Source organism: Manis javanica, chromosome 8 (assembly GCF_040802235.1).
Source record: "Manis javanica isolate MJ-LG chromosome 8, MJ_LKY, whole genome shotgun sequence".
Lineage (NCBI taxonomy): Eukaryota > Metazoa > Chordata > Mammalia > Pholidota > Manidae > Manis > Manis javanica.
In genome coordinates this window covers 37,037,111-37,065,097 of record NC_133163.1, presented here as the reverse complement: position 1 = coordinate 37,065,097, position 27,987 = coordinate 37,037,111, and the positions used below count along the sequence as shown (strand labels likewise).

General features: G+C 38.9%; 1 protein-coding gene across 2 annotated transcripts in view; it reads right to left on the bottom strand.

The window, feature by feature from the left end:
• The window catches only part of PPP2R5E (protein phosphatase 2 regulatory subunit B'epsilon), a 138,268-nt gene that overhangs the window by 44,377 nt on the left and 65,904 nt on the right, over positions 1-27,987 (bottom strand). For both annotated transcript variants that reach the window (XM_073242286.1, XM_017669193.3), the window contains exon 3: positions 20,814-21,010. In XM_073242286.1, the coding sequence (XP_073098387.1) occupies positions 20,814-21,010 (197 nt within the window). The remainder of the gene's footprint in view (positions 1-20,813; positions 21,011-27,987) is intronic.

The following is a 27,987-nucleotide window of genomic DNA, read 5'->3' as shown; positions in this document are numbered from 1 at the left end:
ATACAGTAGAGCTCCAAAACCATGAGTTTAAAACTGGGTTATCCATGAATGGGCTTGGGGTAGGGAGCTGTCTCTAATTCCTGTGATTTTTCTGCAACATTTTGGATGTGTGAGTCCAACTTGGATAAAGATCCAGTTGTCTTCATCAGATTTTCTTAAGACTTCCAAAATCTAAAACTTGTTTAAAACCAGTTTGCTTCCATTAAATCTTCCTTTTTTTCTTGAGTTAAAGCAGCCACTTCTGATCTACACAGCCCAGGTTTTAAATGGATTATTAAACATATAACATTATTAAATAGTAACAGCACTGGCATGCTTATGCAACTATATCATGACCACAAGTAGCCACCAGCATCACTTCTCACCACACAGCAATTTTGTTAAGTGTCTATGTGGCTGGATTAAAATGCATCTAGGTGCTTTTAAAGTTGCAAACTGTCTCTAAACATATTTAAATATCTGAAGTTCTAGCCCTAAGCCTTCTATTTTATTCATTAAGGAATGGATTGTCAAAACTGAACCGAAGAAATTTCTTAAGAATATTAGAAGGACTGATTTTTCAACTATTTTATTTTAATACACACTGGTGTCAATGCAAAGAAAAAAATTTAGGCATCTTTAAGGTAGTCTAACTCATTTTCATTCCAAAGACACTATAATAAACAGTGACTGTTGAAATCAAACTAAAGGCTTGAAGCCACTAGTGTGGCCTCCAGAAAGTAGTTACAAGGACAGAAGGCAAGGCTGGGGAAATGGAAGAACATATGTTAAAATCTGGTTAGCCGCTTCTCAAAGATGGAAAACCTAGGATTAGGGATTCCACTGAGTTGCCTGTATAATCAGATCATATTAGAGATGATCTCATCCAGCTTCTATACCTTATAAATAAGAAAAGTACGATACAAAGAGTTTGTGAGTTTTTCAAGGTTAGCCAACACCATGACATGTACGAAGGGTTCTCAAGATTCTTTTTCTGACAGACCACCCACAGCCCTGAAGACCAGGTACGGACTCGATTTCTTTAGATCTCTCTCTTTTTCCTCGAATTCCCACCCCCCCACCACCATTTCTTTTCATCATTTTTACTACTCTCTCATTTTCCCATCTCTCCTTTCCCCTCATCTCCCTCCTAGGTTTTTGGCCTGACAGGCCCTCAATAGCAGCACCCATGGGTATTGTTTACCTTCTGGGGAGCATTCATGCCCAAGCTGATGGATGACCTTGCTCAGCACTAACAGAGAAATATAACAATCCCTTCATCCCCTGTCTGGTTTAGACCCTCATCATCAAAACACCTGATTACTGCAATAGTTTCCTCTTTGGTGTTCCTATTCCTCACATCCCTTCTTATCTCCCCCAATTAGATTTTGAGCCACTCAAAGACTCCTTACTCATTTATGAATGCCTAGAACCTACTATACAATAAGTGGAAATAACTAGGATTGCCAGACAAAACACAGGATACCAGATAAATCTGAATTGCACATAAATAAATAAATTTTTAACTCAAGTATGTACCATATCTTACATGGGACATACCTAGGCTAACAAATTTACTCATCATTTATCTGATATTCAAATTTAATTAGGCACCTTGCAAACTGATAACCCTATAGTATCACTAATATTAATTAAGAACCTCTGTTGGTTGCAACTAAGTTGTGACTCTGAACTGGCATTGTAGCATTCTGCGGAGGAGACAGAAAGAGGGAATACTGCTGCAGGCAAGGACTAGGACCTAACAGCTGCTTGATTTGAGGGACTGGCTGCTCTCTTACTTTTCAGTTCTTTAGTTTATTCTGATTACTGTTAACTATGGCGCAAAAAAAAAAGAACACTTTCAAAGTATTGGCCAAGTGTGAAAAAGGAGACTAAGAAGTTCTCTAAGGGCATGGCCTGATACGCAAAAGAGAAAGAAGTGCCTAGACGTATTGTCATGAAGTTTTTGATCAAATAAACAACTTATTACTTCTGACTTACAGTATCAAAATACAACTATTAATATTTTTAAATAGTCGTTTAAGTTGCTGTAGAAAACAGAAAAACTCACTGTAGCCAATCTCTTTATCTCTATAGTAGCTACTAATTTTACACCATGATTTTGGTTGACATTTTGCTGCTGTTGTTTAAGGAAGATAACTAGCACACTGTAAAATAACAGAAGATGGCTTGCACCTAGTAGCTACTCACTACATATCTGCCAAGATTTACAATAAACAAAACAGAAGGTAAGGATAATACAGTGAGTGCTATTTTTAAAAATAACTACTTAATGAATATTTTCAATTTCCTTTAGTTGTATTTGTGGGCACTATTAAGACTTGGGTAAAAAAAAACAGGTAAATAATGTGATTGGGGACCTCTTTTATTACAGTATAACAAGGGAACTTAAATCATCTTCTCTGTGCTTTATAATACTGTCCAGATGATTAGATCTTCGCTGGATAAAAGCAGATGAACTTGACCTCAAGAACATTTCTCCCTCTTTCATCTGTGAAACTGTAATTTCATATAATCATGCAATACTGTATATCAACTACAAATAGAACAATACTGCATATCAACTACAAATAGATTACATATAAAAAATTTATGTAAGATGACTTTTCTTGAGATTACATATAAAAAGTAAATTTTCTAACAAAAAAGGACTATGTGAATGATGTTAAATAGAGAACATTTAAGCAAATTAAGAAGTGCCCTTATTCCTTATTTGTAGTAAGATCCCATGCAAGTAGTAATTTCAATGATATATGAGTTTTTTCAACCAGTTAATTCATTCTTTCCATAATCCACCATGTACTGAAAAGAAACAAAATGATTTAATCGAGAATTTAGAACCAGAGGAAGAATTCAGTAAATGCAGTGTTGAAGCTAAGACAGCATCCATTATTCTCATAGTGTTTTGTGTTAGCTCAAAAAGATGCATCTAAATAGATGTGGTAAAACTGAATCTTGAACGAAAATAAGAAGATCTCATAGTACTTCATCAATATTTACAATGGATGCAATATTTAAAAACAATTACATCCAAGACAAAAAATGTGAATCTAAGCAAAACATACTTTAAATCTTTAAATCAGACACTGAATAGAGACTTTCCAAACATACTAGAATTTATATTAAAAATTCAAACCCCAAGAATGAGAACTAAAATTGTAGCAAAATTTGCCTGGACACCTTGCTATGCTATTTGTTTTACAACACAGAAGTAACAAATAGTAAGTGACATACATATAATATCAAGTTACTTTCGGTGACACCAAATTTAAGAATTCTTAATGGTCCCAATGATAAAGAACTTTTCAAACCTGACTCTCAGCCCTTTTTAAAATAATTATAGATAAATAACTATTGATGAATAAAAACAAGGAGAAAAATCCCCAAAGCATTTGTAATTATGTTCAAGCTCAAGGGACTTAGAAGCAGAGCAGATTCACATCTTTTAAACTGATGCTTCAATTAGGAAACAAATGGCAAATTTTTTAAACTTTCAATTAGCACTTAATTCACTGGCAATTTGTTCAATTGGTGATTACTTTCTAAAGCCAAACTATGTCTTTTAATTGCCATAATAAATTTACTGTAGTTTCCACTTGAGACTAGGTAGAAAGTCTCTTTGTAAACCTCACTGTCTATGTGAATAAACATGGCTGTTTTAAGAGTTGTTTGAACTTGGGAAACCATTAAAATCCCTTATTCTAACATAAAGACATATCCTGAGCACTAACCCTAAAGAACAGAAACTTAATTAAAGCAGTATGACAATTTCCTAGATTATAAGCTATCCACTGCAGGTCTAACTTTATTCTCTAACACATTAAATATGTTACTGTCACTGCTACATAATATTATCAATACAATTTAAATTTTCGGGCAAGAATTTCCAGAAGTTGTTATTCCAGACATGTTCACTTGAGCTAAATAGGATTCTTTGAGCCAGAACAATCTCTGCAATGCCCTTGTTTGCCACAAGTGCAGGTCTCAGCAACCCAACGGGAATAAAATACTGTGGTACTTTATATAAAAATAAAATAGGTGTGATCAAGCCACTCCAGCGAGGTTGCTTGTCCACATCTTTACCATAAAACCACCTTTGTGGACAAAGCTCTGTACCTTTGAGAAAACATTCACTGAACCGGTACCAAAGACCAAGTGTAGTTTCCATGCAACTAAGAAATATGCACTGGTTGCAACTGGTGAGGTGTTTTATATCTGGAAATCTAGAAGAGACTTTAAACATTTCTAAAGTCAATACTGCAACTTTATTATTGGTACACACTCACTGTCATACTTTAAATCTCTATTAGCAGGATGTTCTAGGATATACACAGCTGTTCTATTAAACCTAATTTCAGAAATGAGGCAGAGGAACATCTTAAAATGATAAAAGAAGCTTAGCAGTCAAGGTGAAGAGAGGGAATAACCTTGTCCCCCACCCAAGAAAAAGTTCAGTTTAAAAAAATTATATTGCCCAACTAGAATTTTAAATATGAGGCCAAATTCAAAAAATAAGATTAAAGTAATAGAAATCTTGGGCATGTACTATATTTCTAACTCACAAGGATGTCATCATTTTTACTTTTATTTCTTTTATCAAGTTAATTTCTTTCAAAATCTACTAGGTATACGCTGTTCAGATTTAAAGAGGCTAAAAAAATTCTGTTTTCATTGTTGTTATTGCTGCCTCTGTTGGTAACAGTATTTAGTTGATAATTACAGTGATCATTGGTGGTAACTAGATTTAACATATACCAATTGTTTCTGAAGATAATTTTATCTTAGGTGTTCAGTTTCTGGAAGGATCAGAGCACTGACAACTGTATGGAAGAAGGGCCTATGTCCACAAGTGAACAAGAAGAGAGAATTGATAAAATTTGAATACAGATAAAATACAATGCAAGACAGTTTTTAGGAATACATCATTCAGTTAAAAGTAGACAAAAGGGAAGTCTGTGAAGGAAAGGACTCTTGTCTTTTGTCGCACTCTCTCTGACCTATGGAATGCCCACCAGAAGACAGAGATGACACAAAAGCAGGAAGAGACTGGCATGGGAGTTGGGGGACAAATGGAAGGGGAAGAGTAAGACATCTGAGCTGAGCCCCACACCATGTACCATTCACAAAAAGTTCAGAATCCTGCAAAACTAACAGTATTTAGTTATATAATGTCAGAATAGTTATCAGGAGAAAGGATTCAGACCCAGAAAATATGTGCTCTTACTCACAGGGCCACATGCAGGCATATTTAAAATGAGAGCTCCGTAGGAGAGGGTGGCCCCGAGCAGTGGGCTGCCGGTAGTGGGCCTGGCTGGGTGGCTGTGTCCTCACCGCTTTAGGTCTTCTCACTTCGGCTTGCCTGATTCTCCAGCAAAGAATCCTCTGTCTCCTGACCAGAGGCATGAAGGATCTGGGAGCTGAGTGGGGAAGACAGTTGAGGACCAAAGTGCTCCCTACTTTCAGAAAGGTACCCACTGTTCTCAGCTGCACCTAATGCTTCTGAGTCCAGATTCTTTCCGGTTTAGCCTATCCAGAGAGTAGATTTTCTTTTCTTGCCTGATTTTGGGAGAGTGAAGCAGGGTCAGCAGTTCCAGCTACTTCTTATAAAGACTTCCACCAAGTCTCCTCTTCCAAAGAAAGCAGAGCACCCTCACTCTGAAAAGCATCTCTCTGGCCCTTCCTGGGGTTAATGTGGTGTGAGCTGGCTACTTCTGGACTTTCCTCACTGCTGGTTAGGGTTCTGCTTTCTCCAGTCGGCCAAGGTGGTGACCACCAGTTCATGTGCTCTCTAATTTCCAATATGTTGATTCTGAGATTTCCTCTCCATTTTGCTTTGTTCTTAGGAGTTTTACTTCTTTTCAGTAACCTTTGTGTGATTTCAGGCAGTAAAGGAAGTAAACATATGCATGTGTTCAATTGCCTATATTTATTCAGAAGTTTGCAGTTATTTCCTACTAAGTTTTTCTTCCACTTTCCAGTAACTTTTAATTCAAGTAATTTAATTTTCTTATGTGAATGTTAATCCCCAAAAAGTAGGAAAGAACCCAGTAGAATCAAAAGAAAACCAAATGCCAGCTGCTCTAATCTTCTTAGCCAAGGTAAATGAGAGATCCCCACATCAAGTTTCTTCCTCAGAATTAGCACCAACCACATTAGTAGATCTTGGTGAAAAGCAAAATAGAAAGTAAAGCACATTCTGGATCTTGGGATACTGAATACAGATGTTAAATGAATGCCTCAAACCATCATTACACCCAATGAACAAGTACATGTATCACTTTAAAATATTTCCAGTTAGATACAGAGCAGTTCCGACATCTCACTAGATCTCAAATTCAATCTAGTCAAAACCAAGCTCATCCTCACTGACCTCCACTTCCCGGGAGAGGAAGAGTTCTCTTCTCATCTTCCCCATCCTGTCTAACCCTCTGGAATTTTCAACTCTGCCTCTCCTTTATCTGCTTTACACAACTTATCAATGGGTCATTTTATTTATTCCTTCACAATGTGTCTTTGGTGCTAATGGTGGTTTACTTTTAATAGTGGAAATTTGCAAACAGAGTAAATGTTCCAAAATGGGAAAAAAGTAAACAACAGTATATATAATGGAATTATGGAAAGCCATTAGAATGATGTTTTTAAAAAGATATTTAATTACATGAAAGCATGTTCACATCACAATGCTAAAGAAACTTTTAAAAAGAATTTAAAATTATATATATGGTAAGATTAGAAGAAAGAACTTAACTGACACAGGAAAGGGGCACAAGGAAATTTTCTGGAGTAATAGTAACGTTCTAGATCTGGAGTTACAGTTAGGACAGACTTGTTAAATTCATTGCACATTCACTGCCCTTTTAGACCTGTTCTCAAAATTGTATTGCATGGTACGAATGGTTAAATATTTTAAGGGAAAAAAACCTCATTTAAAAAAATAGACTAGGAGAAAATTGCCAAAATGTGAATAATGATTGAATTTAAATAATGAAACTATGTGTAATAATTTTTTCTCTGGTTTCCAAATTTTCCTTGATGAGCACAGGGGAAATATATAGGAGATAGGGACTTCCTTTACGTATTCTTTGCCATTTCCTCTTCTTTAGCCACCGTCGGACAAGATTAAGACAATAGCTCTCTACCACCAGTCATCCTGCGTTATACGGCCTGCCTAAAACCTCCCTTAAGGAGCTGACAGAAGGGTATGGACTTACTTTGTGGATGCTAGAAAAAGAAAAATAAGAGTATCATTTATAATCCACCTTATGTTCAATAACCTCAGCAACTTCCTGCTTGCTATCTGCAAGATTAAGTCTCACCTCCTCTATTTAGCTTTCCAAAATCTCTGTAATCTAGACCCATTCTTGCCTCTCCACCTTACTTCCCATGAATTCCAACCATGAGCCCTCCATTCCCATTAGGCTTCTATTTCAAGACTAAACTTTGCTCAAAATAAGAGGCAATTTTTACCTGCAGAAATGGTGACAGTAATGTTAAATTAATTCTCTCTTGAGTATGTTTTCCCCACATAAAATCATCGCAGGGAAATGACATTTCACAAAGAGACAACTATATTGCACTGTCTCCAAAATTGGAAATGTAGCAGTGAATCCAAAAGTGAAGATTTGCTATTAAATCTTGGAATCCAAAAATAGAGGTGTAAACACTGTAATAGTCATAGTGCTTACTATATCTAAACACAGAGCAGACCCTCATACTGCCAGCATGTACAGTCAAGCGCTCACACCCTGCACACAGACTCGCCATGCAGTATCAGGGTTTTGCTACATTTCACTGTGCATGAACTGCCGGTCCTAAACCCCAGAAAGGTACTCAAATTGGCAAAATGAAGTGATTTCTGTAAGAACCAAACTGCACAAGTTGATAAAACAATAACAACACAGGGTTCTTCTGAGAACATATATAATCTGACATCTGCTTTAAACACTTTACGGTTCAAAATCAGTTAATGCTAAAAGAAAAATTAAGCCTCTTGAATTAAAAAAACACCCAAAACACTTGAGGCTCCAGATATATGTTTCTGGCTATTGAATATCTGATCTTATTTGAAATCACTAAAAATAAACAGGAAGCTGCCAAAACTATCACTATCCTTACTTTGTGTGTCTATGCGTTTAAGTTTCTCCCTGTCTCTGTAATCTTTCATTTGTAAAACAGAGCCCTAAACTAGCTGATGAGTAATAAAAACAAAAACAACTACATCTGACCACAGATTAACATCACACTTTACCAGGTATCACTGCTTCATAAGGAACTGAGTAAGACAGGCCCAGCCTCAGTGAGGTATGTTGGCTTCATCTTGGAAGGGGAGGCAGAAGCGGGCTGTTAAGTTCCTCCAAAAAAACCAGGAGAGGGCTCTAGAGACAGGAACTTCCCGCCATCCATTAGCTTTCATTTTAAATGTGCATTTAAAGTTCATTGCCTTCTGATTATTTTACCTCTCAAATAACTACTCTTCCCTTCTAGAACAGGGCATAACAGACTCCTCAATTTGTACCTGATGGCAGGACAAATACAAAATGCAATTTTTCCGGCACCTTCTCTATGCCTAAACTTAACAAATTTTTCTAACTTTTCTAAGAGAAAAAGCTGAAAGTTCCACAAAAGGAAGATGCCTGTGTTATTCCAGGGTGTTCCACCTGATTTTCATCCAAAGGCCTTAACTTCTTCAGGAAGGGATATTTCACAGTATTTCAAGCTAAGCCATTTAGAACCTAATCCTACCTGTCCAACCTCAACTCCCTGTTTGTTACCTACATTTCTGAAGTGTCAGGAAACATCATATTCTCCACTATAGCTTACTTATCCATTTTATTAAAAAACAGCCTTAGTCTCCAACTTAGCAAATAGTTATGACCAGTTCTCTTTTTATTCAGCAAAACCCTCTCTTCTCCATGTCGTCCCTCACCCTCCCAGCAATGCTCCTCCTTGCTGGGCCGGCTTAACTGCCTTAGGCTTTGGTCTTTACAGTTTTCCCTTCACTGCTCAACCAACCCCACCTTTCCCTATTCATCATTGTAACTGTGTTGTTACTCTAAAAATCCCTTATCTTATCCTTGCTTTCCAGAGGCAACTTCCTCCGCAGTGGTCACTGGATAGCACATTTCTTCTTGTTTTCATCCGCAGATCAAATGTGGCTTTTAATATTGGTCAGAAGCCAACTATATCCTGGAAATGACCTGCTCATTGTTTGCTTGCCAAATTCTTGCCTCAAGCATTACTGTCTCGGAGAATTCCATTTTGAGGACACTAATTTTTTCTGCTTTTTCCAACTAATAATGCACTACTGTGGTGTGAACAGCTTTTTCCTTAGAGAATCAACCAATAAATCCCTCTCATTTCTGTCGTTCCTCAGTAGAGAGGTGGCTGAATCATATAAACTAATACCAAGTGCTAGAATTATCCAAGACACACACACACACACACACACACACACACACACACACACACACACACACACACACACGCCATAGGCAGTATTTCCCATTTATCATCCATTTTCTTGGTATATTTTTCCAGAAGTATTGTTTACACAGCTAACCCTATTTGCAGCTTCAAGGTTAAATAAAAGGTGGGAGAAAAGAGAAATCTAAACTTGAATGCAGTACTGTAACTTATCCTGCAAAATTTTCCTGCCAGCTTCAGGGGCAGCCAGCATGGAGTGGGGGGGTGGGGAATACTCTCATTACAGTGAGATGATAGTATTGGACAGAGCAGCGCTAGACAAGTCACAGCTGTCAAACAATTTTAAGTATACTGAAAACTCTGAACACTCTGTGAAGCAGTTAAGCCAGAAGGACTATAGCTTGTAAATGAAGCAAATAGCAGTAATCATGAGTAGCTCAGTTGCTTCCCACGTAAAACCCTGCTCCTTCCTTAGCACATTTAAATTAAAACTAAACACATTAAAATCCCTGTCAAATTCCTTAAGAGAAAATATTTGCAGGAGAGAAATGGCAAATAATTAATATACTATGGACACTCAATATGCAAGTATATCAGGAAAATTTGTATTTAGGTAAACTAAAAGCAGTAATATACAAAGATGTATAAATAATTATAGACACAGGCAAATGCAGATTCTAAAAAAAAATGCAGGTTCTAAAAAAAAAAAAAAGACATGAAAAGAAAAATTTCCCAAAGAAAATTAAAGTTTAAAATCAATAGTCAGCGACAACGTGGAATGTCACCTTAAAGAGACCAAAAAGCTTTCAGGTTAGCAAGACTTCATTGTAACCAGAAAAACTGATTAATCAACCTAAGAAAAAAGGTAAGTCTAGCAGAGGTGGTACTGTGAGTAACAACAAATCATCATAACAACCTCACAAAGTTACAGTGAGGTAACAAGTTTGAGAAGGTTAAAGACTCATCTAAGATCACAGCTAAGTGGCAGCGCTGGGCCCAGGTCAGCGTGTCTATACCACTGACCCAGGAAGCGCAACACAAAGGAAGAGCAGGCTGCACATACCTAAGGTGCACCCAAGTATTAGGGGCCAGCAAGGAGAAGGAGTGATGTTAAAATCACCCACCTCCCTGGCTCCAAACTCAGGCTAACCAAGCAACTTAAGGATGCCTTGACTATACTGATCGGGCCTGCCTGCTTCTAATGGGACAGAGAGAGAAGAGGCATGAGGGAAACACACGGACTTAGGGGATGGATCATTTAAGGACTGTCATTTAGGGTGGAACGCAGAAGAGTTCTGAACTTCACAGCCCTCCTGAGAGAGTGGCAGGCCAGGAAAAAAAGGCTAAGAAGCACTGTTAATTCAAGAATAACACAAAGGCAGTGTAGTTATTACACAAGGTGGTGAGGAGACAGGGAGTGAAAGGGAAGCTATTTCTTAAGCAAAAATGAACATTTAACCCTGAAGCCTACTATTTAATCTGGCTTTGTCAGAACAGCAAAAGATACAGGGAAAAGCTAAGCAAAGGCCATATTACCTATTTAGAAGAGCTCAAGGGAAAAAACACAGTACAGAAGCAAAAGTCCAATCTTTGAGAGGTTTCAGTCCTCATTCCTGTTGGAAAGAATGATTTCAGGAAAGCATTAAGCACAGTAGTTAAGAATATAGGTGCTGGAGTCAAGACAGCCTGGATTCTAATATCAGCTCTGCCAGTTACCCAACTGAGTACACTTGGGCAAGTTTCTGAACAGCTCTACTTCCTTTACATCATCTATAAAATAATACATATAATAATACCACCTACTTCACCGGGTTGTTGTGAAGACTGAATTAACACATATGTGGTAGCTGCTGCAGATCATGACAATGGAAGGTGTACAGGAGCTGGTGACCTTTCATCAGTATACACCTTTGTGGAGAACCTCTATTTGATTACAACTCTAAGTTAAGTAACTATTATAACAACCTACCAAAACTGACACAAGATGAAACAGAGAATCTGAAGTGAGACATGTATTTGAGAAACTGAATTTACTACCAGAAACCTCCACAGAAAGAAAACTCCAGGCCCAGATGGCTTCATCCGTGAAATCATTCTAACAACTCCATTTTTTATCTTTAGTTACTTCCATAAATGGGAAGACCCCGCTCCTCTCCAGTCTCATATTTTTCCAACATAGCAGCACCTAGCAGAGCACTGCACTTGTGATAAATCAAAATCTGACCATTGTGGAGTCAGATATGTCTTTGAATAATATTAAAAGCTATAGATGTTTTACCACAAGATTACACAAAACAAACACAATTTTAAAATCAACATCAGAGGATTCACTAACCTCAAGAAACCATATGGACGCCCTAAGATGCTAAGTGAATATTGTTAAAGGAGCATTAACTAAAGAAACCGCTTGTGATTGTTTAAAATAGTAATAAATGAAAAGACAAAGTGCCTACCAATTTCTCTATTTTCTAATGAACTACAAATGGAAATAATCTGCTCCTAACCTTGAGCAGTGAATTCTTTTTTATCTCATTCTAAAAACATTTTTGGTAATCTTCACTGTAATTTTAAATGTTTTTCTAAGTACCAAGGAATTATTTACTTTCTAATTTAGTTCTCAGGTCCTATCTTTTAGACTTATCCTATCTTCAAAATATACCGGTAACTTCAGTTCCTAAATGCCTTCCCCAGATATCATTCAATTCTCTGTCACCATTCCTATCATTTACAATCATGCAAGCAGACCCCTCTAGCACTACCCCCAATGGCTCACACGTACAGATCTTGTCTCCTCTGGGTCTCAAGAGTCACCTCCAAGGCAAAGTCTAACCAGGATGTATAGTTATACTCCCTGTCATTAAGTTATAAATGGAAATTTCATATTACCCCCTGGTAGTTAACATTCCCAAGGCTACATTTAGATAGTTGTTATTATATTAAAAGAAACTCTCTGTCCTTCAGCCAACAGAGTATTAGTGAACTTATTTAACAAAGCACTCCTAAGAGTCTGTGTAGGCAGACTCTGAGACCCTTAACTATGACTTCATAACTTTCTCCAAAACCATGTTATTCTATTAAGAGGCTAACCAGAGCTCTGATTTCCAGTTACATCAAAGAATGCATAAATGATAAGGCACTTAGATAACCAAATAGCAGGGTATAATTTGAGAGTGGAGAAAAACAAAGCTAATAGTGACCAAGACACAATATAAAGGACTCAAGAAAAGATTTCAATAGAAAAGGAAGAAAAAAATTGTTCAATATGTTTTGCCTTAAAACTACTTTAGCTTTGAAAAATCACATATTCTATGATCACATCTATATAGATGTGGATAAAGTAAAGGTTCCTGTGGCCAGGATTCCCACCTGGCCCTGGTCAGCTTGCCCACTGCACATGTATGGACAACACGTTGTTATTGACTCTATATAAAGAGCTCCATCCATTGCTCTGGGATGCTTCACAGCTGCAGGGCTGAACAGCTCCGGGAGAGCAAAGACTAGAGTGGTGGCAGTGCTGAGGACAGAGACTGTGTCAGCTGCGGGGGGCAGAGAGGCCCAGCGGCAGAGACAAGCTTGCTGCATGTAGACTTACTTTGAGTGAAGAGGATTCAGTGATTCACCTGCCACCGTGGGAATAAAGTTGGGCATACACCCTTTCACCCCAAGAACGTCCTATCATCATTCCTCATTGTCACTGAGTCCATAGTGAACTTGTCCGGGCTGAAACCCACTGGCAAGATAATTAGCATAGTTGGCAGGATTCATTGTTGACCAAGGAACAGAAGAGGCTGTCCTCATGGGAGGGTGCTCCAGAGAGCTGCACCTATGGATGGGAAGACCTTCAAGTGTCCCCCAACGGACATGTGGTCTGATGTGGGATTGCCTCCTAGAGGACCAGGCCTCACCCCAAGACTGGGAAGGGTAGAGGCAACACCTGAGGCAGTAAAGTTGGCCCTCAGCAAAATAAGGAATTCTTTAAAGAAACAGAGTGCCCGTGAGGCTGCGAAATTGGGAGGCTGGGTTTTTTTCTCTTGAGAAAGGCCATAAGGGAGAAAGACATCCTCCTACAGGAAGCACGAGAAGAGGCAGCACAAGAACGTGAGCTGTGAGGTGCCGTGGGTGGGGTAAAAAAATTGTTAATGACTGAAATGGCATCACTATGAGGTGCTATGCAAATGGTATGAGGTACTGTGCAAATGGTAAAGGATGGCACAGTACCCAAAAAGCAACAACCAGAGAAGAGATGCAGCTGGAGAAGCAGCAGCACGAGTGTGCAGGCTGCCAGGTGCCATGGGGCAAGGGAAGGATGAAGTGAAGACATCAGCCCGAGAAATGCAGAAGTGGAGGTTTGACTAACAGGTGGGGTTGGAGGCATCAGTACCCCCTCATTGAAACCCCACCCGGTTGAAAGCTGGTGGAAAGTCCAAAAGAAAATATAGACTCAGCAGCTGCGGGTTCCTCCAGGTCATGGAGCACTCTATGCTCTGCTCCTCTCCTCAGGCTCAAGCAATGAAAGCACAAATGGAAATATGGTCTGCTGCTCGAAGGAAGAATTTAAAGGGCCCCATGAAGGTCATGAGGACCCAGATGTGGGTTGATTTGATAAAGGCAGGAGCAGACAGAGAAATTGGATGGAGAGTCAGACAGAATCTTACTGGAGCTGCGGCAGCAATTGAAACCAGAGCAGCAGTTCCGGCCGCTGAGGACAAAGAGGCAGAAGCTAGAGACAAAGGGACAAGACTGGCCTGTGTGTCTGCAAGACTTTCTGGTGGAGAGGCTGGAGAAGGCGGGTATTGTCAGGCCCACCCATGGTCTTTTTGGTTAACTCATCTGAGCAGAACTAGTCTGAAAACAACCAGGATGACCACTTAGTGGCAATGAATCTCCTCAGGCTTGAGGGTTATTTGTTGTAGCCTCTGTTATTATTAGGGAATTTAGTTACATGTTCCAGCTTCCTTGCATGGGGACCATTGCAGATTAAGGGCACACAGAGAGGCAAGAATCCTGGAGGGGTGGAGTGTGGAGGAAATGAAGGTTCCTATGGCCAGGACTCTCACTTGGCCCTGGTCAGCTAGATCACTACACACGTATGGGCAATAAATTATTACTGACTCTATATAAAGAGCTCCACTCCATGCTCTGGGCTGCTGCCCAGATGCAGGGCTGCAGAAAAGCAGAGACTGGAGTGGTGGCAGCGACGACCACAGAAACTGAGATGGTTGTGGGGGGGCAGCAAGGCCCAGACGCAGAGACCAGCTTGCTGCATGCAGACTTGCTCTAAGTGAACAGGATTGACCTGCCACCATGGGACACACCGGGGTGAAAGGTATAAACCCTTTCACCCCAAGAACGTTTCACTGTCATTCCTCATTCCCACTGAAACCATAGTGAACTCGTCTAGGGCTGAAACCTGTTGGCAAGACAACAGAGATTTCGATTTAACCACTGACTAGGAGATGGGCAGACTCTGCAGCCAAGGAAGCCAAGTCATAAAGACAAAATACAAAAATAATAAAAGCTTATGGATAAAATGAAAGTTCCTGTGGCCAGGATTCTCACCTGGCCCTGGTTGGCTAGCTCACTACACATGTGTGGGCAATACGTTGTTATTGACTCTATATAAAGAACTCTGCCCAGTGCTATGGGCAACAGGGTGGCATGGCTGCAAGGCTGCAGGAGAGCAGAGCAGAGGCTGGAGTGGTGGCAGCGCCAAGGACAGAGGCCCAGAGGACGGCTGTGTGGGCAGAGAGGCCCAGAGGCAGAGACCGGCTTGCTGTGTGCAGACTCGCTCTGAGTGAACAGGATTTTAGTGATTAACCTGCCACTGTGGAAATAAAGTTGGGTATAAAACCCTTTCAACCCAAGAACGTTCTACTGTCATTTCTTTGGTCACACTGAATCCATAGTGAACTTGCCCAGGGCTGAAACCCATTGGCAAGACAAAGCTAATGACCAGTGCAACAATATACACTTTCTGCAGGAGAGAAGTGATAGGGTTTAACTCTAATGAAGACAGTACCTCCGAGATTCCACCACTGCACATGCAATCCTTACTGATAGTCATCCTATCATCTCAGCTTCCTCACAGTTCATGCCCTCCTCAAGCCACTTGCTTCCACCGGTACCACCGCACTGAAGCACAGTGATTCCCTGGGATCACCTGGAGTTCCATCACTGTTCCTGTTCTTCCTTGCCCTACCCCCATGCTGATAATTACTAGTCTCCAACTCCAGCTTTCCAAATCAAGGGCTATTATAACCTCAAAGTTAACACATCAAAAGTCAACTCAACATCCATCCGAAACCAGCTCTCTCTCCCTCCTGCACCTTTCTCAAGCAGCAGCACAACCAAGTATTGAATTCCCAAAGCTATCCTAGACTCCTTCCTCTCTCACACTCCAAACACCCACACAAATGCTAAGTGGCTTCAACTGTATCTCCTAAGTGAGCTTCAAATACCATCCTCCTCTCTCCTTCTCTACTTCCACACCTCAGCTTGGTTTAGGCCCTCCACAACATCTCTAACACAGGTTCAGCCCCATCCAATCTATCTGGCACACTGCCATTACAATACAAATCTGAGCATGTCATGCAACTGCTTAAAATTTTTCAGTGGTATTTGTGAGGTTCTTTCAGAATCTGGCTCACATCTACATCAACTGCCACCATTCACCTCCTCCCATTCCCCAACACACACACACACACACACACACACACACACACACACACTGCTGTAACATCAAAACACTATTTGTGTTTCTCTGAATAAATCATGGGGTTTGGAAAATCCTTTGCATCATGTAATTCTCTTTTTCAACATTATTTCAGCCACCTGGAAAACATGTATTCATCTTTTAATACCCTACTGAGGTTTTACTCACTTTGTAAAGCCTTCCTTAAGTACCCCTACCTAGCCTGATTAATCACCCTTTCTGTCTACTCCTTTCTTGCTTTGTACATACTACTATAAATGCACACTGACATTAATCTTATTATGTGTACACATGAACATTCTCTCTACCTGATTGTGAATTTGACAGAGGAGGGCCCTGCTTTTTTTAAATCATCAAAATGTAAAAGTGTGGTTTTAAGTCATTCAATAAACATTATCTGGAGTTAACTAAAACAATATCTTCACTGAGATTTCATCTCACATTTGAAATATCCCCACAAAGAGACTTTTTTTAAAAGAAGACATGTGAATATAAAGAATTTCAAAAACAGAGTTCAAGAAAAATGTTAACACAAGATTACTGGGAGAGCCATAAATTCTAAGAAATCTTTCTGATGGATGCACAGCAACTGAATCAGAAAGAAAACATTAGCATAATGTGGTAAAAATACTACCTCAAGGACAAGTGCCTGATACTTGAGATGATACAAAACAGAATGTGCCAAAGCCTAAAGAACTAAAAGTCCTAATTCTTGTTTTTCCATCAGATATGACCTCATGATAAATAGATGAAACACTCACCTATGCAACTACTTTGGACAACAGTTTGTAAATTTTAATAATGGTGGTATACATTCTAAATTTCTTAAGAGTACTGACCAAAAGAGCTGGTAGTTTTCAGAGCCATAAGGATGTGAGAGATCATCAACTCCCTCCACTCAAGACAGGAGAACTTGGGGCTTAGAGAGAAAATTACTTAGCCAAGATCTCCCACCACTTGAGCGTGAGATGAGAAATAAGGACAGTGACTTGCAGGTTCTCTGACTAGGACTCTCCCCACCACCTCACACTACTCTTCAGCAAGTCAGGTGTTGTGTTGTTTATTTTGTTTACATGTAAAGAATTGTTTTTCTTTCTTAATTCTAGTAGCCTTTATCAGGCTTCATGTAAATGCTAAAAATGGCTTCCACAACTCATAGATTACTTCTTTATGTCACTCTTTTCTTCCCCTAAACATGAATAACAACTCTCAAAGTACAGATCCCATCAGGCTGGATCAAAGGCTTTTTGGTAATAACGCTAACATCAGAACATGCCATCATAAGTCATTACTCATCCTGATTTGTAACACCTACTTATCACTTCGTTGATATTTCATTAAAAGAATTACCATTTCCTTAATTAATCCTAGTGAAGGAATTTATTTTACAGCAACAAGAAAGGGGAATAAGTGGAGACAGTGACAACAGGCAGGAGAATCTTGGAATTACAGATTTTGAGAACCATGGGGCAATGGACTATAAAAACAACCAGGTGACAGAGCAGTTTAAGTCCACAAACAAGAACTCTGGAAATCACCAATGACTGTCAAGTATCTAGTAACAAATTCATGAAAAACGTAACATAACATTATTGATTTGGAATGCATGCCATGTGTTAGGGACTGTTTCTGGAGCTTTACACATATCATCACCAATCCTTAACAAAATACCCCAAAGACAGGCACAATACAAATGAGGCACTTCCCTGCAGTGGCCAGAATCTATATACAATGGCCTCAGATGTGACCAAGTGGGAGGGAGTAGAGGACACCACAGTGGACTTGGTTCTGACCCTGCTCTCAGAGCGATTAAATGTCCTGCTTACTAGATTTTATGTATATTTGAGGTAGTGAGAACCCTGATATACAACCAAAGTGTAACAATTTTACTTACGTAGACTATTTACAGAGCAGGGTAGGAGGGCCTATAGCCATCCTTCCCCTGATCCTACATTCTTCTATGCATGTGCACATGAAAACTGAAGGCCCCAAATATGGAGGGCTACATTAAGGTGACGGAGCATGTACATGTGGTCACAGCTGGCACTTGAACCCAGGTTTCAAAAGTTCCAAAGTTCCAAAGTTCTTTCTCTTTCTACTGTACCACACTACCTCCTTCTCTGTAAATGCCCCAGATTGTCTAAGAACCATGTAAAATCATTAGTCAATGATTTCACAAATCACAGGATAAGAAAAATAAATTATGCCTCTGGGAACTCTAAACTACCAACTAGACCATTATTTTCTGATGTCCTAGATTAGCATGTATGCTACAGATTCAACAACCCATAAGGTAGGGCTCAAGTACACTTAAAAACAAATTCATTCACATACAACTGACAGGGGTCTCTTTTCTTTTTAATTTTAACAGGGGTTGGGCAGGAAGTGGTAAAAAAGAAGAGAAAATGGTCTCCTTTAAGAGACCAAAGCTGGTTTAGGACCAAGCTGGCTCATTAAGAATAAAATAATTTTTAGATTATGCCAAATACTGGTTTTAAAATTTGAATATATCCAATGACATTTTAGTATTCTAATTGTAATTCACGAGTCTGAAACGCTCACATTTTAATAGGGAATTCATTCACTTCAACAAACTCCAGATAGATCTGGGCTGGGAGGCATTATGGAGGCCACAGAGACATGAAGGACACAGCTTCTGCCTAGAAATGTTTATAGTCTAATTAGAAAAATCAGATAAACACGTGAAAAGATAAAAAAGCAGCAAATGAACAAATTCCAAAAGGGTAGGTTACCAAGAAGCAGAGGAACTGAAGGAAACAGGAACCTAGGAACTTCTCAGGGAACAGTGGTAGCAATTTAAATCAGGTCTTGAGAAGAAGAGGAGAATCAGAATTAGAGGCAGGGGGGCAGGGAAATCATGAAGGTGCAGAAATAGGGAAAACACAAAGGCTATTAAAAAACTAGTCAGGAAATATACAGATGTTCTCCCACAAGGGCAAACTGACACATATGCAAGGATATTTATGGAGTACTATTTAAATAAAATTAGAGGAAATCCACACAATGAAGTATTACACAGCTACAAGACTGACACACATTGATAAGTGAAAAAAGGAAAATACAGAAAGTGTGTATAGTATGCCACCATCTGTGAGGTTACAAAAAAACTACACACACACACACATGTGTGTGTGCATGTATATGCTTATATACTCATGGACTACTCATGGAAGATATAGAAGGAAGTTACAAACAGTGGATACCTCTGTTGGCTGAGGACACAGATAAGGTAAAACCAAGGACCAAGGATGGCCTAGAGAAGATCCTAAGTATCAGGTGAAAAGGTTTAAAATAGTATGCAGACTCCAGAGCCGGGTTTCTTAACAGTGGCACTATCGATATTTGAGACCAGACATTCCTTGTTGCAGGGGCTGTCTGGTGTATCATCAGAAGTTAAGCAGCGTTCCTGGCCTCTTTCCACTAGATGCACTCCCTTCCTCATCCCGGCTATGACTACAAACATTTCTAGATGTTCCAAAGGGCCCATCCCTGTTCCAAAACCTTCCCTGACTGAGAAGCACTGCTCAAGAGCTCAATGTCTTTAACCTAAAAATCATTCTATTTTTTCTATTTTTTATTTTTCTATAGAAATCATTCTAATTTATTTCTATAAATTAACAACAAATGCAATATACACTCAGATATGGATCTAAAGAATAAACTGCACATTGTTTGGAAATTACTTTCATCCATCAGTCATTTCTCAAGTTATGATAACCGGGTCCCTTTCCAAATCTAAACTATTTTATTTGTAACCACATTTACTCTACCATAGATGTCTCTTTCCTGTATTTATGGAGCACAAATGATAAACAAGTTAAATACAAAGGCTAGCTAGACTTTCTCGGCAGTACACAGAGAGTGGACCGTATTCTCCAAGGGGCTTCTCAATGATGCACCGCCCCTTCTGGATCTTTGCAACATAATTTCATCAGTTAGCAGGCCAGCCCTGCCTCCCTGAAACAGCACACTGCTCTCTGGATCGAAAATCTTATAGGATGCCATGGAAGGCAACCCTCCCACACAAATGTCACAGAAAACTATATTTTTGGCTCAGCTTTTAAAAAACCAATTATTGACACAATAAGAACATAATTACTTGTATTATGCTAATGTGTTTCTTCTCATAACTCCTAACAACCACACAAAGTGCACAACAATGATAAAAATGAAAGACATCACCCCTGATTTCAAGATTATAAAGAGAATGATTAGCTTATAAAAGATTCTACAATCACAATCGGATTAAGCTTAAAGCCATTTCTACTATACCACAATCAATAGAGACAAAAAAGAAAAAAATCAAGACATCTAACAAGCTTGAATATTTTTCAAACACATCTAAAACTTTGTTGATTCTCCTGTGTCTTTTCTTTTCCCAATGCCAGAAATCCAATAATAACCTGGCAGTCTTTGGCTTCATGTTTTCAAGTCATTGATTCCTCCAATACTGTTGTAGATGAAAAGTTCTGGATTTCATTCTCATGAAATCATGCTCTTCAAATTCTAGTATCGTGCCGACTACTTTTGCTTAGCTCTCAGAAGGCTGGCTCTCTTTTGCGGAGGTGACCTCCAGAGACCTGCCTCTGCAATAAATAGACCTGTGGGTCGCTATGAAGGGGCTTAAAAGTGTCCAAGGCGAAAAAAAGAAACTCACCATTCTAACTACTTCAGGGTAAGTCTGCTCTGTCAAACAGCCTCTGCTTATTGTAATGTAGTCCACCAGTTCATTAAGAGTGGAGCGCTTGTATTCTTTCATTTTAAGATCAGATAGCGTGTCCATGAAGTCAAAAATGACACAGCACTGCTGAAGTTTCTTTAGGAACAGTTCAGGCTGCTCTGAGGATGGAACGTCTAAGAAAAAAAAAGGAAATGGTGTAAGTCTGTCATCAATTTCTAAGTAACAGGAATTCTCTGTGAAAGTTACTTTAAAAGCAAGCTCAAAAAAATAAGAATTCACATGACAACAGTGTTCTTTTTAACAGTTACACATGGGTGGGAAGGGATACCATATCCACTACTTCAGAGAACCTGAATTTGAAAACTACATGGTACCAACACAATTGACAGCATTTGCTATTCCACAACCAAAGATTGACCAAAATCCCAAGAGCCATTACACAGTTGAAGCAAATTTTAACCAAAAACACCCAATATCAACACCCTTACACTAAAAACACTGAGAAAGGTCAAACTTCCCATTATAAGGTAAAGTCAGGAGTTGTCACTGTTGGTTTAAATTGGTTATACTAAAAAATTCCAAAGCAGAAATGTCAGTCAGTAGATTCACTTTAAGTTCATACTGACATCCCTGGTATTTAAAGAACTGTTGTGTCTGTGTGTGTTTATATTTTTGTCGTTTTTGGCTTAATATCTATGAAATTTCTTTGTCAAAGAAACTTGAAAAATCAACAGTATGAAGTAATCCCAACTCTCTCAAAAGGAGCACATCAGTAATGGACAATAAGAGCAGATTCTACTTAAATCTATGTTCTTTCTTTGGACCTATCTTCTCCCCTTACAGTGGGAGAAAAACCACTAACATCTTTATTAATATGTTCTCAGAATAAACATCTGTTCTTTGCCCACAAACAGCAGGTCAAACAGCAGGTTTGGTGTCACTTCTAAAAAACTGTAGAAAATTTTAGGTTAAAATTTCTCAGCTAGAACGGAAACCTGACCTATACTTAGACTTGAGACACACCAAATAAGTTGTAGATAGCCCTTTTAGCCCTATCTTCTTTCCACTGTTTTATTCCCCCAAACTGGAGCTTCCCTGGAAAGGCAATGAAATTATGTCCAGAGCAGGCTATGCCACCTTCATCCAAAGTAATTAATTAGTTACTCCTCAAAACACTCTTAGAGGTAAGCAGATTGCATTATATTATGATTCTCCATTTTTCAGAGAGAAAATTAAGAGCCAATCACTGAGGTAAGGTTCCACAATGAATGAGTTACAGTGCTAGGCAAAGTGCCCAGGTCTCTAACCACACTCCCACATTCTCCTTGTACTATTCAAGAAGGACTTTAACAGTGTTTGGCCCGTCACTTGCAACCACCCTCAGTTGCCTGCCTCCCAGTAAATGCTTTACAGTGGCCTCAAAGCATGAGCCACCGCTCCCTGGAGCTAAGTGCAATGGCTGGCTAACAGCATGCACCTTACAGCTACCAGCAGCCTGGGCAGAAGGGAGCGAGAGCTAGGCTCCTCTCCACAACCCACTCCCCTCCTCACATCCCACAACCTAAGGGCTAGCCCAAATACCCAGGATCTCACTGACAATTCCTCAAAAACACTGCCTGCTCACATCAACTTCAGGGTAAGCCTGGATGGGAGCAGACAGGACACCAGAAAACAGGGTTGCTCTACCAGATATAAGAGAATAAGAGAAGTGGCCAATATTTTTGAAGGTATATAGAATATCACTACTACTGTCAGTACAAACAAGTTGTAAATTAAGAAATTATTCTTAACCAATGAGTCTCCCACACCCTCAGCCCTGGTAAGTCCCCAAAGATATAATGCATCTAACTCAAACCCCAAAGTCTTTGGCTCTAAGTCATGAGATATGTCTTATTCTATGTCCCTAGACTTAAATCACTTCCAAAACATCTAGCTAAGAATGAAATTTAGTCAGACCTAGCTTTCTCTGTCATTGCTACCCACTTCGGGTGTTTAAAACACTTGCATAAAATATAGACAGTAAACAAGGCTGCCTGTGAACAGGACTCTATTATATCTTTAACCAATGCTAATTACATGCACAGGACCATAAAGGTTAGGGACTGAAGTCTTTGAAGTTATCAATCAGACCCCACACTGTGAAGATGAATGAAAGTTTTGATGGCTGGATAGGGAACAACAAAAAGCTTATTAATGTAGCACTAAAGTTAAAATCTTCAGGAGAAATTTTAACTAACCTTACTTTTGATATTTTAACTTTAATAAACCTTAAAAACCAGACCATCTGCATGGAAAATTCTGTAAGTCAGTACATAAGCTTTATGAAAGCATCTATAAATAACATCTTTTCCTCCAAAAAGCAAACTATCATTTAAACAGTGACAATGATTAATCTTTGTGGTCACTGCAATAATACTGAAGAGACTCATATATAGGCTATTTAAAAAGTTCAGGCATTCAACATTAAATCATTTTTTAACTAATGTTAGACAGTTGAATTTATTCTTATTCATCCAAACTGATATAGACAAATGTGAAGCTGGCTCCCCTACCTGTCTAATGTAATAATGAAAATAGCTTACACTTACTGAACACTACTGAGCACATTTATTGGGTACAATTCTAAGCATCTTCACATATTCTATCTCATTTAATCCCAACAAGAACCCTATAGGGTAGGTACTATTACTAATTTCACAGATAAGATAACCAAGACACAAAGAGGCTGAGCGATGTGCCCAGAGTCATACAGCTAACAAGTAGCGGAGACAGGATTCACACCCAGACTGGACTCTTCAGCACCATGAAACATTCAAATTCAGCAAAAGGCAAGAGTAATATATTTCATAAAACAGGATATGTGCAAAGAGAAAAGAGGAAGAACACAGAAAGAAATCAACAAATTCATCTCCAACACACCTCCATTCATAAAGGATCATGCTGACCCCCTTCTCTATCGCTCCTTAGCCCATTCCCTAGAGATGAACACATAGTGCAATAAGCTATGCTTTTTTATCACAGACTAAATTCTTCTAAAATGACCTCCTCTCCTTAAAGAACATAAGTAATCGAGACTGACTAAATTATAAAGAGGAGATAGAAGGGAGGTTTCCTCAAAGAGTCAATTCCTTTATGTCAACAATTTTTTTAAGAAAATGTTTCATTTGTATTGAAGGATGACCTAATTTAATCAGTCCAAGCAAAGGGCTCTCCCTCTAATGTTTGGCCCTCAGGCTGCCCCACACAGCTACACTGCTCCCAACCTCCTTGCCCTCAACTCCCTAGTCCCAGTGGGATCTGACAAAGTAAAACATGGAGAGGCAGGACAGCCCAGAGTCAGACAAGCAACACCCTCTGAGTACTCTAGAGGTTTCAATGATATAAGTTCAGTACCTATGGAACCCTTCCCAGAAGCAGATACAAACATTCTTTTTAAAGAAACATTTATAAAAGTATCAGGTACTAAGCCATAAAGGAAAATTCATAAACAAAAAAGAAGAAATCAGACAGGCAGTACACTGTAACCACAAGACAACAGCACTAGGTTGTAACAACTCAAAGCTACCAACCTCCCAAATCTAAGACACCCGAAAATCTAAACACTTCTGAAGTAACTTACAGCTTAGTTTGAAGAAAAAAATACATATAAACATTAGAAATAAGTAGGAAAATCAGAGAACTTAGAGGTCATCCTAGAATTCCAAAGCAGACCAGGCAGTGGATGCTCATGTCATCTCTTCTCCACTGGAAACCTCAGGCCGACACAGGCCATCCCTCACCCAGGAGAAGGCCTCCACAGAATCACAAATAAAGAGGAACCAGGACATGGTTATGTGATACCATCAAGGCCATCAGCGGTATTTATTTAAAGGGGAGAATAAATGATCCAATTATCACAGCTTGATAAGATTATAGGTCAGATTCCACTGCTTTAGAACAACTCTTAAAATTAAGTTGATCTCCAGAATATGCTTCTCACCCAGACAATACACAGCAACCAGCTAAGTGGGCATCCACTTGGTAGCTGTATTTCTCACTGTATTGTCCTTCTCTTTCATTTTTAGCATCATCATTTTTCCCCACATGCTTTTTTAATACCATCTCCCAGAATCCTATCAACTTTCCTCAGTAAACTGGGGAAAATAACTACTCCTACCTTCAATATGTTCATACCCAAGTAATTTTAAAATTTACAAGTGTAACAACTAATAGAAAAATGGGCACAGAATTCAACAGCAAAAGTTCAGATTAAAGACAAAGATTCTCCTTGTGTCTAAAGAACAGTCAACAGGGCTATCTACATTTTAGCCATAGCCCACCCCGCCATCGTATGCACACACCACACATACAAGGAGACAAGTACACACACGTAACTCTCTTCACTCTCATTATGATTTCAAGAGCTAGTTGTTTATCTATTATAGTTTGTTTGTTCATAATTGGCAGAAGCTCATTCCTCCCTATGAATGAATGAAGTCAACAGCTTCCATTATTCTATCACATCTAATGTTTGGGGCACAGGATCACGAATTCATTATCAGCCCTTCCCTTGGGGCCTGACTCAGTAAGGACTCAGCAAAGCCCAAAGTAGCAAGGGTAGAAGAAAGAACACATGAACCCAGTGTCCTTTGCGTTTGGTGCTGGGGGACCCCAGTCAGCTGAAGTTGTTGAAAATCAGAATGCTAAATTCACACTTGCAAATATACCAATCAAGTAAATAAATAGAGCCCACATCATCATATTTATTAGCCATACTATCACAGTAAGAAGGCAGATTGCTTTTTAAAAAATGTAGCTGGTAACTCATTCACACATAGGCTGTTTAAAGGGATGTGGAAATACAGTGAATAAATATTTCTATAAAATGGTCATGTCTGCATTGGAAGCTAAGCAGTAACATCATTTGAGCTCCTAATAAGCAATATTTATAACCAGTTACTTCAATTCAAAAGATTTGAAATAAAATTCTTCTAACTTAATAGTGCTTTTAAACTGAAAATGCCCTAAGATAGTCTTCTGATATCCATTTTTCCAACTTCTGCAAAAAATAAAGGTACCACACAAACTGAGCACATTCATGTAGTCTTTGCTCCCCTTCACTTCATCCCTAGAACCTGCCCTAAGGTATACACATTCCAATCCATGTATGCCATCAGGGTCTCACACACAATGGTCCAAAACTTCAACAAAGTCAATAAGAATAGTATTCACATAAAGCAAGTATGAGCATATATTTATAGAAAACTAGTCTCACAGTTCTAAGGAGAACTTAGCACTAAAATATTAAGTTGGCTTAGCCCTGAAGGACTGACTGAAGCATAGAATGCTAGCACATGTGGTAAAATGCCTAACTGCCTGCCTATGTGGTCTGTCCAAATTCTTGCAACTAACTTGACATGTAAACACAGACACAAGTAGAATTCCCTTTTTGTAGTATATATTTCAGGAAAACAAAAGAATCCTCTTTTATTGGTGGAACTATACTTCCATTAGGAATTGTTCTTGACACCCAAGGAACCCAAGATATAACCAACAATATGTCAACAAAACACGGAAACAACTATAAATCTATGTAATGATCAAATAATAAAATTAGGCTTCATGTCCTATGAACTGCATCCAGGTACAACATGTTAACTGCACAAGACACTTCAATGTAAATAAACAATAAGAAATTAACCCAAACCTAACATGTTAGTTTAAAAAAGTATTAAAAACTTACCATTCCAATTATTTTATTACTGTATGGAAAGTATTGGCTTTAAAAACATTTATTGTTAATGCTGGCAAGGATGTGGAGAAAGGGGAACCTTCTACACTGCTGGTGGGAATGTAAGCTAGTTCAACCATTGTGGAAAACAATATGGAGGTTCCTCAAAAAACTAAAAATAGAAATACCATTTGACCTGGGAATTCCACTCCTAGGAATTTACCCAAAGAACATTATTTCTCAGATTCAAAAAGACATATGCATCACTATGTTTACTGCAGTACTATTTACAATAGCCAAGATACAGAAGCAACCTAAGTGTCCATCAGTAGATGAATGGATAAAGAAGATGTGGTACATATACACAATGAAATACTATTCAGCTGTAAGAAAGAAACAAATCCTACCATTTGCAGCAACATGGATGGGGCTGGAGGATATTATGCTCAGTGAAATAAGCCAGGTAGAGAAAGACAAGTACCAAAAGATTTCCCTCATCTGTGGAGTATAACAACGAAGCAAAACTGAGGGAACCAAACAGCAGCAGACTCACAGACTCCAAGAAGGGACTAGCAGTTACCAAAGGGGAGGGGTAGGAGAGGGCAGGTGGGGAGGGAGGAGATTGAGGGGTATTAAGATTGGCACACATGGTGTGGGGGTGATCATGGGGAAGACAGTATAGCACAGAGAAGGCAAAGAGTGACTCTGTGGCATCTTACTATACTGATGGGCAGTGACTGCAATGGGGTATGGGTGAATGTAGTAACCACATTGTTTTTTCATGTGAAACCTTTGTAAGAGGGTATATCAATAATACCTTAATAAAAAAATTTTGGAAAAAATAAAAATAAAAACATTTGTTGTTGATGATGGTGGTGGTGTGGTGTTTCCACTACTAGGTATTTATATTTTATAAAAGCATCTCATGTGATTTTAATGTGTGGCCATGGTTAAAACCACTGTTTTTAAAGTAATAACTATAAAACCCTTCTTTCATCTTCCTCACCTTTGAAATTCTTTCTCTTTCATTTTGTTGAAGGCTAACAGTGAAACTTTCCCATTTCCAAGAAAAAAAAGGTCCCTGGTAACATGTACAACAGTGAAAGTGTTCCTTCTTGGCCTAGGCTAAAAATAAGTGAATACACAGTTGGCTGTTTTTAGAAATCTTTCCAATCTATTAAGAAGATTAAAAAACATTTTACTGATTATTAAACATACACTCTTTGTATATGTTCAAAACATGTCTCATAGAGTGGTTACAGAGGTAAGGAGAGTATCAGCAGAATGAGACCAAGGTGTGAGTATTAACTAAGCAACAAACTGAAAGACAGGAAAGGCCAGTACTGACAGTTCAAGGTAAAAAGATAGACAACAGTGATTATGGACATTTACCATTGCAAAGGACAGCACTAAATTCCTTACATACATTATTCCCTTTAA